A 14,757-nucleotide genomic window follows, 5' to 3' on the forward strand; every position below is an offset into this window, starting at 1 on the left:
ATACAATAATACATATCATTATGCTGTGTTATATAATACAATAATACATGTCATTATGCTGTGTTATATAATACAATAATACATGTCATTATGCTGTGTTATATAATACAATAATACATGTCATTATGCTGTGTTATATAATACAATAATACATGTCATTATGCTGTGTTATATAATACAATAATACATGTCATTATGCTGTGTTATATAATACAATAATACATGTCATTATGCTGTGTTATATAATACAATAATACATGTCATTATGCTGTGTTATATAATACAATAATACATGTCATTATGCTGTGTTATATAATACAATAATACATGTCATTATGCTGTGTTATATAATACAATACCATGTCATTATGCTGTGTTATAAAATACAATAATACATGTCATTATGCTGTGTTATATAATACAATAATACATGTCATTATGCTGTGTTATATAATACAATAATACATGTCATTATGCTGTGTTATATAATACAATAATACATGTCATTATGCTGTGTTATATAATACAATAATACATGTCATTATGCTGTGTTATATAATACAATAATACATGTCATTATGCTGTGTTATATAATACAATAATACATGTCATTATGCTGTGTTATATAATACAATAATACATGTCATTATGCTGTGTTATATAATACAATAATACATATCATTATGCTGTGTTATATAATACAATAATACATATCATTATGCTGTGTTATATAATACAATAATACATGTCATTATGCTGTGTTATATAATACAATAATACATGTCATTATGCTGTGTTATAAAATACAATAATACATGTCATTATGCTGTGTTATATAATACAATAATACATATCATTATGCTGTGTTATATAATACAATACCATGTCATTATGCTGTGTTATATAATACAATAATACATGTCATTATGCTGTGTTATATAATACAATAATACATGTCATTATGCTGTGTTATATAATACAATAATACATATCATTATGCTGTGTTATATAATACAATAATACATGTCATTATGCTGTGTTATATAATACAATAATACATGTCATTATGCTGTGTTATATAATACAATAATACATGTCATTATGCTGTGTTATATAATACAATACCATGTCATTATGCTGTGTTATATAATACAATACCATGTCATTATGCTGTGTTATATAATACAATAATACATATCATTATGCTGTGTTATATAATACAATAATACATGTAATTATGCTGTGTTATATAATACAATAATACATGTCATTATGCTGTGTTATATAATACAATAATACATGTCATTATGCTGTGTTATATAATACAATAATACATGTCATTATGCTGTGTTATATAATACAATAATACATGTCATTATGCTGTGTTATATAATACAATAATACATGTCATTATGCTGTGTTATATAATACAATAATACATGTCATTATGCTGTGTTATATAATACAATAATACATGTCATTATGCTGTGTTATATAATACAATAATACATGTAATTATGCTGTGTTATAAAATACAATAATACATGTCATTATGCTGTGTTATATAATACAATAATACATGTCATTATGCTGTGTTATATAATACAATAATACATGTCATTATGCTGTGTTATAAAATACAATAATACATGTCATTATGCTGTGTTATATAATACAATAATACATGTCATTATGCTGTGTTATATAATACAATACCATGTCATTATGCTGTGTTATAAAATACAATAATACATATCATTATGCTGTGTTATATAATACAATAATACATGTCATTATGCTGTGTTATATAATACAATAATACATGTCATTATGCTGTGTTATATAATACAATAATACATGTCATTATGCTGTGTTATATAATACAATAATACATGTCATTATGCTGTGTTATATAATACAATAATACATGTCATTATGCTGTGTTATATAATACAATACCATGTCATTATGCTGTGTTATATAATACAATACCATGTCATTATGCTGTGTTATATAATACAATACCATGTCATTATGCTGTGTTATATAATACAATACCATGTCATTATGCTGTGTAATATAATACAATAATACATGTCATTATGCTGTGTTATATAATACAATAATACATGTCATTATGCTGTGTAATATAATACAATACCATGTCATTATGCTGTGTTATATAATACAATACCATGTCATTATGCTGTGTTATATAATACAATACCATGTCATTATGCTGTGTTATATAATACAATACCATGTCATTATGCTGTGTTATATAATACAACACCATGTCAGACATCAAATGAAAGCTAGAATCCTCTACTTTCACCAGGAAAAGAGATAACATTTATATCGTTTTCAGTTTTCAAAATATAGGCTTTTGAATGAGTCCAACACTTTAGAAAAATATCTCACCGTTTTGACCAGTCACATTTATATACCCATAGCATATTTTTGTAATAATGTGAACATGTCACGGAATATACCAATTGAAAGAGGAGCATTTCCTCTTTACCCAGAAAAAACAATTATGTTTGTAGCATGTTGCATTCTTTAGATATAGGCAGTTTTATACAGCAGCTCGGTTTCACCCTAAACAGGCCTCTGGGGAAATGGGCTTTGGTAGTCCTCAGTCTTCTCTCCCATTGGTTAAAAACATCGAGTCTTCTCTCCCATTGGTTAAAACCATCGAGTCTTCTCTCCCATAGGTCCAGGAGCTGGACAAGATCTACCTGGCCTACCTGCAGAACAAGAACCGCGCAGAGGGCCGCCGCTCCTACAAGGCGTACCTGCGCCACCTAGGGGACATCTACAAGTCCTGCGCCGACTCCGCAGACCCCAACTGTGTCGCCTCGGCCACCACCAGGCCCACGCCCACGCCCAAACCAGAGCCCCCAAAACCACCGCCCGTCAAGACCTGCGACCCCACCAAGGTACCCTGACCCTAACCCTGACCCTAACCCCACCAAGGTACCCTAACACCACCAAGGTACCCTGACCCTAACCCCACCAAGGTACCCTGACGCTAACCCTGACCCTAACCCCACCAAGGTACCCTACCCCACCAAGGTACCCTAACCCCACCAAGGTACCCTAACCCCACCAAGGTACCCTAACCCCACCAAGGTACCCTAACCCTAACCACACCAAGGTACCCTGACCCTAACCACACCAAGGTACCCTGACCCTAACCACACCAAGGTACCCTGACGCTAACCACACCAAGGTACCCTACCCCTAACCCCACCAAGGTACCCTGACCCTAACCACACCAAGGTACCCTGACCCTAACCACACCAAGGTACCCTGACGCTAACCCCACCAAGGTACCCTACCCCTAACCCCACCAAGGTACCCTGACGCTAACCCCACCAAGGTACCCTAACCCCACCAAGGTACCCTACCCCTAACCCCACCAAGGTACCCTACCCCTAACCCCACCAAGGTACCCTACCCCTAACCACACCAAGGTACCCTAACCCCACCAAGGTACCCTGACGCTAACCCCACCAAGGTACCCTACCCCTAACCACACCAAGGTACCCTACCCCTAACCCCACCAAGGTACCCTGACGCTAACCCCACCAAGGTACCCTACCCCTAACCCCACCAAGGTACCCTACCCCTAACCACACCAAGGTACCCTAACCCCACCAAGGTACCCTACCCCTAACCCCACCAAGGTACCCTACCCCTAACCACACCAAGGTACCCTGATCCTAACCCCATCAAAGTACCCTAACCCTAACCCCACCAAGGTACCCTACCCCTAACCCCACCAATGTACCCTACCCCTAACCACACCAAGGTACCCTGATCCTAACCCCATCAAAGTACCCTAACCCTAACCCTAACCCCACCAAGGTACCCTACCCCTAACCCCACCAAGGTACCCTACCCCTAACCCCACCAAGGTACCCTACCCCTAACCCCACCAAGGTACCCTACCCCTAACCCCACCAAGGTACCCTACCCCTAACCCCACCAAGGTACCCTACCCCTAACCCCACCAAGGTACCCTACCCCTAACCCCACCAAGGTACCCTACCCCTAACCACACCAAGGTACCCTAACCCCACCAAGGTACCCTACCCCTAACCACACCAAGGTACCCTGATCCTAACCCCATCAAAGTACCCTAACCCTAACCCTAACCCCACCAAGGTACCCTACCCCTAACCCCACCAAGGTACCCTACCCCTAACCCCACCAAGGTACCCTACCCCTAACCCCACCAAGGTACCCTACCCCTAACCCCACCAAGGTACCCTACCCCTAACCCCACCAAGGTACCCTACCCCTAACCCCACCAAGGTACCCTACCCCTAACCCCACCAAGGTACCCTACCCCTAACCACACCAAGGTACCCTAACCCCACCAAGGTACCCTACCCCTAACCACACAAAGGTACCCTAACCCTAACCCCACCAAGGTACCCTGATCCTAACCCCATCAAAGTACCCTAACCCTAACCCCACCAAGGTACCCTGATCCTAACCCCATCAAAGTACACTAACCCTAACCCCACCAAGGTACCCTGACCCTAACCCTAAACCCCCAAACCACCGCCCGTCAAGACCTGCAACCCCACCAAGGTACCCTGACCCCACCAAGGTACCCTAACCCAATTTCTTCTTCCATATACAATTAAATGGGAGTTAAATGCTTGAATTTGTAAAAATAATATGACTCCTAACGTGGTTGAAGTGGGACTCATAATGTCCCTGGGACTCATTACTAAAAGACCATCCCTGCATCCTGGGACTCATTTATAAAAGACCATCCCTGCATCCTGGGACTCATTTCTAAAACACCATCCCTGCATCCTGGGACTCATTTCTAAAAGACCATCCCTGCATCCTGGGACTCATTTCTAAAAGACCATCCCTGCATCCTGGGACTCATTTATAAAAGACCATCCCTGCATCCTGGGACTCATTTATAAAAGACCATCCCTGCATCCTGGGACTCATTTATAAAAGACCATCCCTGCGTCCTGGGACTCATTTATAAAAGACCATCCCTGCATCCTGGGACTCATTTCACTGAAAATCCATCACTGTGCCTGAACGCTGTGACAGACACAGAGCTGACTGTGGTTGTGATCTCCTGAATGCTGTGACAGAAACAGAGCTGTTTATGTTCCAGGACACGTACTGCCTGTACGCCGCCCTGGTCCAGGGGAAGAGCCCCTACCTGCCCCTGGTGCTGCCCGCTGCCAAGTCCGCCGCGCCTCCCGCGCCCGCGGCCGCGCTCAAAGGTAAGACCGACCACACACACAGCGGCCCAATGGCCAGGACAGGACAGGGAGGCGGGGTTATCGCTGTGAGCATTCGCCTTCGCCTTCTCACGCTGTTTGGTACAGGCGTTATAGAACGCCACCCAGCGCTCCACAGTACTGCGAGTATAGGTTTTGCTAGTAAAAATAGCACTGCACGAATTGTTAAAATGCAATTTGTAGCCCCAGACGGTGTGACTAGAGGATTTGACCGTTCAATCGTGATAAAGACGAGTTTCTGATACAGCGAGAGCACATTCTATGAGGCGCAGTTCTATACCTGAACTTTATTTATATTAAGCGACGTTACGTCTGCTACGAGAGGGAAAGTCTCCCGGAATTCTAAATTCACTTGAGTAAGAGTACAACCAAAGTATTGGTATCAATAGAGTCAACGGGCAATTATGGGCACTAGATTTAACCGTAAACCTGAAGTTTAGCAGCATATACAGTTACTATACGGTAATATACAGTTAATATACGGTAATATACAGTTAATATACGGTAATATACAGGTGTGACGGTACAATTCAGGAGTTTACCGGAGTTTGTTGGGAAGTTTTAACTGGAGTTTCCTGTAATATACACATCCGTATTCCATGCTTTCTGCGCAGTTGGCTTGCCCAGACTCCTCAACAAAGATGGCGAAAGCAAACATTCTTTGTTCTGTACTACAACACATGTCAGACCAACACCTCTGTCTGTCTGTCTGTCTGCAGGTCCAGCTCCAGCCAAGGCTCCAGCTCCCCTGTACGTGCGTTCTTCCATCCCGGTGAAAGACCCTCAGTCTGGATATTATTACTACGCCCCGACGGCCCAGTCCTATCTCACCAAGGTAACTACGCCCCCTACAGTCTGGATATTATTACTACGCCCCGTCGGCCCAGTCCTATCTCACCAAGGTAACTACGCCCCCTACCTCCTCACCAAGGTATTACTAATGCTACATCGCAGTCCTTCCTCACCAAGGTAGGCTACGCATACTAAACGTCACGGAATAAGGTTAGTTTTAGACACTTTTACTGAGGTTAATAATGTTGGGTTTAGAGTAGACAGTTTTACTGAGGTTAAAAAGGTTAGGTTTAGACATAGTTTTACTGAGGTTAATAAGGTTAGGTTTAGGCATAGTTTTACTGAGGTTAAGGTTAGGAATAAGGTTAGGTTTAGACATGGTTTTACTGAGGTTAATAAGGTTAGGTTTAGACATAGTTTTACTGAGGTTAATAAGGTTAGGTTTAGACATAGTTTTACTGAGGTTAAGGTTAGGTTTAGACATAGTTTTACTGAGGTTAAGGTTAGGTTTAGACATAGTTTTACTGAGGTTAAGGTTAGGTTTAGACATAGTTTTACTGAGGTTAAGGTTAGGTTTAGACATAGTTTTACTGAGGTTAAGGTTAGGTTTAGACATAGTTTTACTGAGGTTAAGGTTAGGTTTTGACATAGTTTTACTGAGGTTAATAAGGTTAGGTTAAGACATAATTTTACTGAGGTTAATAAGGTTAGGTTTAGACATAGTTTTACTGAGGTTAAGGTTAGGTTTAGACATAGTTTTACTGAGGTTAATAAGGTTAGGTTAAGACATAATTTTACTGAGGTTAATAAGGTTAGGTTTAGACATCAAGGTTACGTTTAGGGATACCTGTTGTTCTGAGGTCAGCGTGTTTGCTAGCTTACCGCGTCATGTTCGGTAAAACCACACCTCCACACATTCCATTGGCTGGTGTTCACATGTAAACCCCCCCCCCCACCCCTCAGGAGCAGAAGGCGGAGCTACTGCGTATCTGCCAATCAGACGACGTGGAGTGCCTCCAGTACCACATGCGTGCGGCGTACGGTCACAAGCCCTCGGCCGGGCCCCTCCCCTCCTACGCCCACCTGGGCTGCGACCCCAAGAAGGACCCCAGCTGTGGACCCCCCAAGCTGGTGCAGAAAGCCCCGTCCGGCATGTACCTGCAGTACCCCGACTGTGACCCCCTCAGGGACCCCCTGTGTGCCTACCATGCTTCTCTGGCGGTAAGAACCCCCCTCAGGGACCCCCTGTGAGACTGTCATCCACAGCAATTGGAAACGCAGCAGGGGGGACCTTTATCAATGTGTTCCATTCATAAACTACACAGTGAAATCTATGGTGATAAAATTATACCCATATGGTGCATGTGTCGTGCCGTCTGGGACTGGACCCCCCCCCTCTCTCTCTCTCTCCCTATATGCACGCAGCCACACACTGTTCTTTGGGGGATGGAGGCACAGCGCTGAACGCACTGATATAACAGACAGCAGCGCAAAAATGTGTTTATCGAGATGAAAGTTCCTACTCCCCACTAGTCCCCACACAGTGACAGCACTCCATGTTTACGGCACGCACAGACAGGCTATAATACACTGCAGTGTTTTTATGTGTTTCCTTAAAGGACAACTTTAGTTTTTTTCAACCACGGTTCATGTTTTAGGTTGTTATTAGAGAAACTAAAAGGTGAGTGTTCATTTTCTTTCATTTTCTGCTTTCTTTCGTTTTAGGGATTTTAGCTCTTTTTGACAGGGGGGCGGGGGCATTCGAGCATGGGGCTAAATATGTATTTTTTTACCAAATTTGATGGCGATTTATTTATTATTTATTTACTATAGTCCTAATAAACCCCAGGAAATTACATCTGGCCACAGAAGATCACATGATCTACTGAATGTGAAGGTATAGCCTACTGGGGGAAGGCTTATACTGTGTGTAGGCTCAATATGTCAGTTTGACACATTCAATAGATCCTGTGATCTTTTGTGGCCAGATGTAATTTCTTGGGGTTTATTAGGACTATAGTAAATAATAAAAAAATAATAAATAAAAAAATACATATTTAGCCCCATGCTCGAATGCCCCCGCCCCCCTGTCAAAAACTGCTAAAATCCCCAAAACGAAAGAAAGCAGCAAATGAAAGAAAATTAACACTCACCTTTTAGTTTCTCTAATAACAACCTACAACATGAACCTTGGTTGAAAAAAACTAAAGTTGTCCTACCTTAGACTGCCAGGACCAATTTTTTTGTTTGGGTAACAAATTGGCATATTTTTTATTCATCGTTTTAACATACAAGAAAGATCTGGTGGCTTGAAAAGATGTTTTAAAAAAATAAATTCATTGGTTATGTATTCTCTCGATTCGCCACCAGATGGCGGGAAAGCATCATCATGCTGATTTTGGCTAAAATAGACGGATCTTCCTAAGTCACTTCCGGTTCAACGATCAACAACATCCTGTATTATTTTGACCCTAGTCAATAGCTTGGCTGGTCCGGATTGCTAAGCTAATGCTATATTTTTCATAACTAAGTCAAATTAACCTCAAATCAACCCCAAAAGATCGCAAAATATCACATTTTTTACAGCGACGCACATAGAGACGGCGCGCGTGCACGATAGCGCACGATCACGCGGATTTCGGCCGTTTTTTGGTAAATTACATCCAACATTAGTGATATTAGCGAAAAAATATTAATTTTTGCTCTTTTGACCCCGCGATAACTGATATTGATTGTCATTCCGTTTTTTCCGTTAACGGGAGGTTTAGATTTTTCGATTAATTCCGTTTTTTCCGTGAATTGTAGGCCAAGGGTTAAGCAACATGTACTCGTCCTCATTTCGATCAGGGCTTCAGTCTCCTCATTCGACCACGTCTATCCACGGTAACTAACGGGACATCTTTGCGCTGCGTAAAATATGCCTTCTCCGTCTCCAGCTGTGTTCAGCTTCTCGCCCGCCACATCGTTTGCTTCATTTCCTTAATTTACTGCGGATTGCATTCACACCTGCACCGAATCATGATCAAGTGCGATTGGAAGCGAAGCGAAACCCCCGTTTTTGGTCGAAGTATAATTTTCTTTTTTTTCTTTTTTTTAATTAATTCTTAAATTACCCAGGGAAGTAGCTGAGCACAGGTGCACATTTTCAGCAACGCCCTGCACAAGAATGCGGTTCTTTGATGCGCATTAGGATTCGAATGAGCCTTCACACCTTCCAAACGAAGTGCACTTTCTGACAGGATTCGTTTTAATCGCAGTAAAGCTTTCTGGTGTGAAGGTCACCTAAAATCCATGTTTACGTCCCTTGTGTCAGGCTAACCCCGCCCCTAACCCCACACCCTAACCCCGCCCCCTAACCCCACCCCCAGGCCTCCTAAATCCATGTTTAAATCCATTGTTTCAGGCTAACCCCGCCCCATAACCCTGCCCCCCTAAACTCCGCCCCCCAGGCCTCCTAAATCCATGTTTAAATCCATTGTTTCAGGCTAACCCCGCCCCATAACCCTGCCCCCCTAAACTCCGCCCCCCAGGCCTCCTAAATCCATGTTTAAATCCCTTGTTTCAGGCTAACCGCGCCCCCAGCCCCCCCGGCCGTGTCCCGGGGTCCTGCAACCCGCTGTTCGAGGACGGCTGCAACCCGCTCACCGCCACACGCTTCTCCGCGCCGCCGCAAACCTTCCAGGACGAGCCCCGCGACGAGGCGGCGGCCATCAGACAGGCCCCGCCTCCTCCCGCCCCCGAAGAGCAGGCTGAAGAACAACAACCAGACAACGACCCGTACGCCATGCTGAGAGACGCCCAGAGAGACCCGTACGCTAGGTAAATAACTAGTTAACTAGGTAAATAACTAGCTAGTTAACTGCTGTGGTGTCACAGATGGAAAGTAGAGATGTCCCGATACTGTATCGGTATCGGAAAAGTTTCGGATCGGCCCTTATTTGTCATATCGGGTCATATCGGTATCGGCGAATATACCAGTCTAACCACCGATCTGACACAGGGGTAAGGAAGGGCTTGACACTATGGCAGTCTAACCAGTGATCCCACACAGGGGTAAGGAAGGGGTTGACTCTATGGCAGGTAAATAACATGTTTGTGGAGTTTGCTTTGGAGTTTCCCAAACTGCAAGTGCACATATGAGTGAGGAGTCTGTTATAAACACAACACCAGATATATAGCTAGATAGCTATAAACACAACACCAGATATATAGCTAGATAGCTATAAACACAACACCAGATATATAGCTAGATAGCTATAAACACAACACCAGATATATAGCTAGATAGCTATAAACATGAGATCACGACACTGGTATCGGTATTCAGTATCGGCTAACTCATGATCATAAACTGATTCTATGTCCAAACATACCGTATTCTAACTAAACATTGATTGATTGATTGATTGATCCATCAGGTACCGCCAGCCTCCTCCAAGAGCCAACGATCCATACGCCAGGTACCGACAGGCTCCGCCCCCGACAGCCAACGACCCGTACGCCAGGTATTGATTGATTGATTTAGCTTCCCTCTGGTGGTCGTCATGGTTACTGGAGCCAGCACCGCTGTCCCTTAGATCTATGAAGTGTTTCAGTGGTGCACGTCTGTTTAAGATCTTAATATATTAGCGCCCCTCACTTCACACGGGTGTGATTTATTTTACAGGTACCGCCAGCCTCCTCCAACAGCTGACCCGTACGCCATGTTCCGCCAAGCTCCTCCCCCTGCCGCTAACGACCCGTACGCCATGTACCGCCAAGCTCCTCCCCCTGCCGCCGCCGCCCCCGAGGCCGAGCCCAACGACCCGTACGCCATGTACCGCCAAGCCCCTCCCCCTGCCGCTAACGACCCGTACGCCATGTACCGCCAAGCTCCTGCCGCCGCCGCCCCCGAGGCCGAGCCCAACGACCCGTATGCCATGTACCGCCAAGCCCCTCCCCCTGCTGCTAACGACCCGTACGCCATGTACCGCCAAGCTCCTCCCCCTGCCGCCGCCAACGACCAGCTGGCCATGCTGCGTCAGTTCATGGCCAACGCGCAGGTCAACGACCCCTCCGCTCCCCGCTCCGCCGGGGCCCCTCCCTCTCCCCCTCCCGCCGCCCCCGAGGCCGACCCCAACGACCCGTACGCCATGTACCGCCAGGCGGCGGCCGCCATGCACCGCCGCGGGGCCCCTCCCACGGCCCCCCGCCAGCAGCACGCCTTCTTCCAGGTACATTGTGTTCTTATAATAGGGATAATGTCTGGCTAGCTGGTCGTTGTAGGGAGATACTTCACCTCCTTTATGTAAGGCATAATGTCTGGATAGGTGGTCGTTGTAGGGAGATAATTCACCTCCTTTATGTAAGGGATAATGTCCGGCTAGGTGGTCGTTGTAGGGAGATAATTCACCTCCTTTATGTAAGGGATAATGTCTGGCTAGGTGGTCATTGTAGGGAGATAATTCACCTCCTTTATGTAAGGGATAATGTCTGGCTAGCTGGTCGTTGTATAGGGAGATACTTCACCTCCTTTATGTAAGGGATAATGTCTGGATAGGTGGTCGTTGTAGGGAGATAATTCACCTCCTTTATGTAAGGGATAATGTCCGGCTAGGTGGTCGTTGTAGGGAGATAATTCACCTCCTTTATGTAAGGGATAATGTCTGGCTAGGTGGTCATTATCAGGAGATAATTCACCTCCTTTATGTAAGGGATAATGTCTGGCTAGGTGGTCGTTGTAGGGAGATAATTCACCTCCTTTATGTAAGGGATAATGTCTGGCTAGGTGGTCGTTGTAGGGAGATACTTCACCTCCTTTATGTAAGGGATAATGTCTGGCTAGCTGGTCGTTGTAGGGAGATAATTCACCTCCTTTATGTAAGGGATAATGTCTGGCTAGGTGGTCGTTGTAGGGAGAAAATTCACCTCCTTTATGTAAGGGATAATGTCTGGCTAGGTGGTCATTGTAGGGAGATAATTCACCTCCTTTATGTAAGGGATAATGTCTGGCTAGGTGGTCGTTGTATAGGGAGATACTTCACCTCCTTTATGTAAGGGATAATGTCTGGCTAGCTGGTCGTTGTAGGGAGATACTTCACCTCCTTTATGTAAGGGATAATGTCTGGCTAGGTGGTCGTTGTAGGGAGATACTTCACCTCCTTTATGTAAGGGATAATGTCTGGCTAGGTGGTCGTTGTAGGGAGATAATTCACCTCCTTTATGTAAGGGATAATGTCTGGCTAGGTGGTCGTTGTAGGGAGATAATTCACCTCCTTTATGTAAGCCAGGGATAATGTCTGGCTAGGTGGTCGTTGTATAGGGAGATACTTCACCTCCTTTATGTAAGGGATAATGTCTGGCTAGCTGGTCGTTGTAGGGAGATAATTCACCTCCTTTATGTAAGGGATAATGTCTGGCTAGGTGGTCGTTGTAGGGAGAAAATTCACCTCCTTTATGTAAGGGATAATGTCTGGCTAGCTGGTCGTTGTAGGGAGATAATTCACCTCCTTTATGTAAGGGATAATGTCTGGCTAGGTGGTCGTTGTATAGGGAGATACTTCACCTCCTTTATGTAAGGGATAATGTCTGGCTAGGTGGTCGTTGTAGGGAGATAATTCACCTCCTTTATGTAAGGGATAATGTCTGGCTATAGGTGGTCGTTGTAGGGAGATAATTCACCTCCTTTATGTAAGGGATAATGTCTGGCTATAGGTGGTCGTTGTAGGGAGATACTTCACCTCCTTTATGTAAGGGATAATGTCTGGCTAGGTGGTCGTTGTAGGGAGATAATTCACCTCCTTTATGTAAGGGATAATGTCTGGCTAGGTGGTCATTGTAGGGAGATAATTCACCTCCTTTATGTAAGGGATAATGTCTGGCTAGGTGGTCGTTGTAGGGAGATAATTCACCTCCTTTATGTAAGGGATAATGTCTGGCTAGGTGGTCATTGTAGGGAGATAATTCACCTCCTTTATGTAAGGGATAATGTCTGGCTAGGTGGTCATTGTAGGGAGATAATTCACCTCCTTTATGTAAGGGATAATGTCTGGCTAGGTGGTCGTTGTAGGGAGATAATTCACCTCCTTTATGTAAGATCAAGGCCGGACACGAGGGGAACTATGCACACGATGGGAACTATGTATAATATATAAGTATAAGTATACTTTATGCACAGAAACTCATTTCACTCACTTTTATAGCTTTTAAGTCTTTGATGTGACAACAGAGTTGCGGTTGTGATTCTCTGAGCAGGAGGCCGCCCAGGAGGAGCAGCAGCAGCAACAGCACAACCCTCTGGGGCCTCCCGGTAAGACCAAGGAGGGCTACGACTGCTACATCGGCTACGACCGCGACTGCCTGCCCGTGAAGCCCGCCGCGGGGCCGCCGCGGCCTCGCTCCGGGGCGCACCGCGGCCAGGCCTACCCCGCCGAGGCCTACGAGCCGCACCTCAACGCCGACGGCTCGCGCAGCGGCGTCCTGGAGCCCGACAACCCCCACTGCGACCCCGAGTACGACCGCGACTGCCGGCTGCGCAGGCAGCCCGAGGAGGCGCAGCAGCCCGAGGAGGAGGAGGAGGAGGAGGCGGAGCAGGAACCGGAGCCCTTCCAGAGCGGCCACCAGGAGGAGCCCTTCCTGCCCTACCCGGGCCACGGCGCACAGGGCATGCCCAGCTTCCAGGACATTCTGAGAGGCTACGGAGACCAGTTCCCCGAGCAGGACGACCACAGGGCCTACGGCACACACGACTATCGCAGGAAGTAACGCCTAGCGCTCCCCCCCCCCCCCCCCCCCCCCCGCTCCTTTGTCGGGACACTTTGGACAAGCCTGTAAAACATTGACGCTTATCAGAAAGTATTCCACTATGTATGTATGTGTGTATGTATGTATGTACTGTATGTATGTATTGTATGTCCAATATCCAAAAATAAAACGGAACGGAACTGAACAGCACAGCCTCCGCTATACTGTACTAGCCTCGCGTTGCCAGACTGTTTCCTCCCACAATGTTCGAATGCTACAGTCTGGAGCAACGGAAGCTCTGATCATGAGTAAAATATTAATGCTTCCGTCGTACAGTCTGGAGCAACGGAAGCTCTGATCATGAGTAAAATATTAATGCTTCCGTCATACAGTCTGGAGCAACGGAAGCTCTGATCATGAGTAAAATATAAATGCTTCCGTCGTGCAGTCTGGAGCAACGGAAGCTCTGATCATGAGTCAAATATAAATGCTTCCGTCGTACAGTCTGGAGCAACGGAAGCTCTGATCATGAGTCAAATATAAATGCTTCCGTCGTACAGTCTGGAGCAACGGAAGCTCTGATCATGAGTAAAATATAAATGCTTCCGTCGTACAGTCTGGAGCAACGGAAGCTCTGATCATGAGTAAAATATAAATGCTTCCGTCGTACAGTCTGGAGCAACGGAAGCTCTGATCATGAGTAAAATATAAATGCTTCCGTCGTACAGTCTGGAGCAACGGAAGCTCTGATCATGAGTCAAATATAAATGCTTCCGTCATACAGTCTGGAGCAAAGGAAGCTCTGATCATGAGTAAAATATGAATTCTTCCGTCATACAGTCTGGAGCAACGGAAGCTCTGATCATAAGTAAAATATGAATTCTTCCGTCATACAGTCTGGAGCAACGGAAGCTCTGATCATAAGTCCCGGATTCCGGGATGTGTAGTTCCAGACCCT

General features: G+C 45.0%; 1 protein-coding gene across 1 annotated transcript in view; it reads left to right on the top strand.

The window, feature by feature from the left end:
* and1 (actinodin1) overlaps positions 1–13,820 on the top strand; it is a gene marked incomplete at its 3' end in the record, with an annotated part of 24,760 nt that extends 10,940 nt beyond the window's left edge. Inside the window, exons 5-12 of the mRNA XM_083777644.1 lie at positions 2,715–2,939; positions 5,156–5,267; positions 6,005–6,120; positions 7,041–7,298; positions 9,643–9,896; positions 10,496–10,582; positions 10,744–11,290; positions 13,311–13,820. Coding sequence (XP_083633770.1) covers positions 2,715–2,939; positions 5,156–5,267; positions 6,005–6,120; positions 7,041–7,298; positions 9,643–9,896; positions 10,496–10,582; positions 10,744–11,290; positions 13,311–13,820 — 2,109 coding nt within the window. The remainder of the gene's footprint in view (positions 1–2,714; positions 2,940–5,155; positions 5,268–6,004; positions 6,121–7,040; positions 7,299–9,642; positions 9,897–10,495; positions 10,583–10,743; positions 11,291–13,310) is intronic.
* Positions 13,821–14,757: the final 937 nt, after the last annotated feature.

Source organism: Protomyctophum parallelum (genome assembly GCF_964188405.1).
Source record: "Protomyctophum parallelum genome assembly, chromosome: 12".
Lineage (NCBI taxonomy): Eukaryota > Metazoa > Chordata > Actinopteri > Myctophiformes > Myctophidae > Protomyctophum > Protomyctophum parallelum.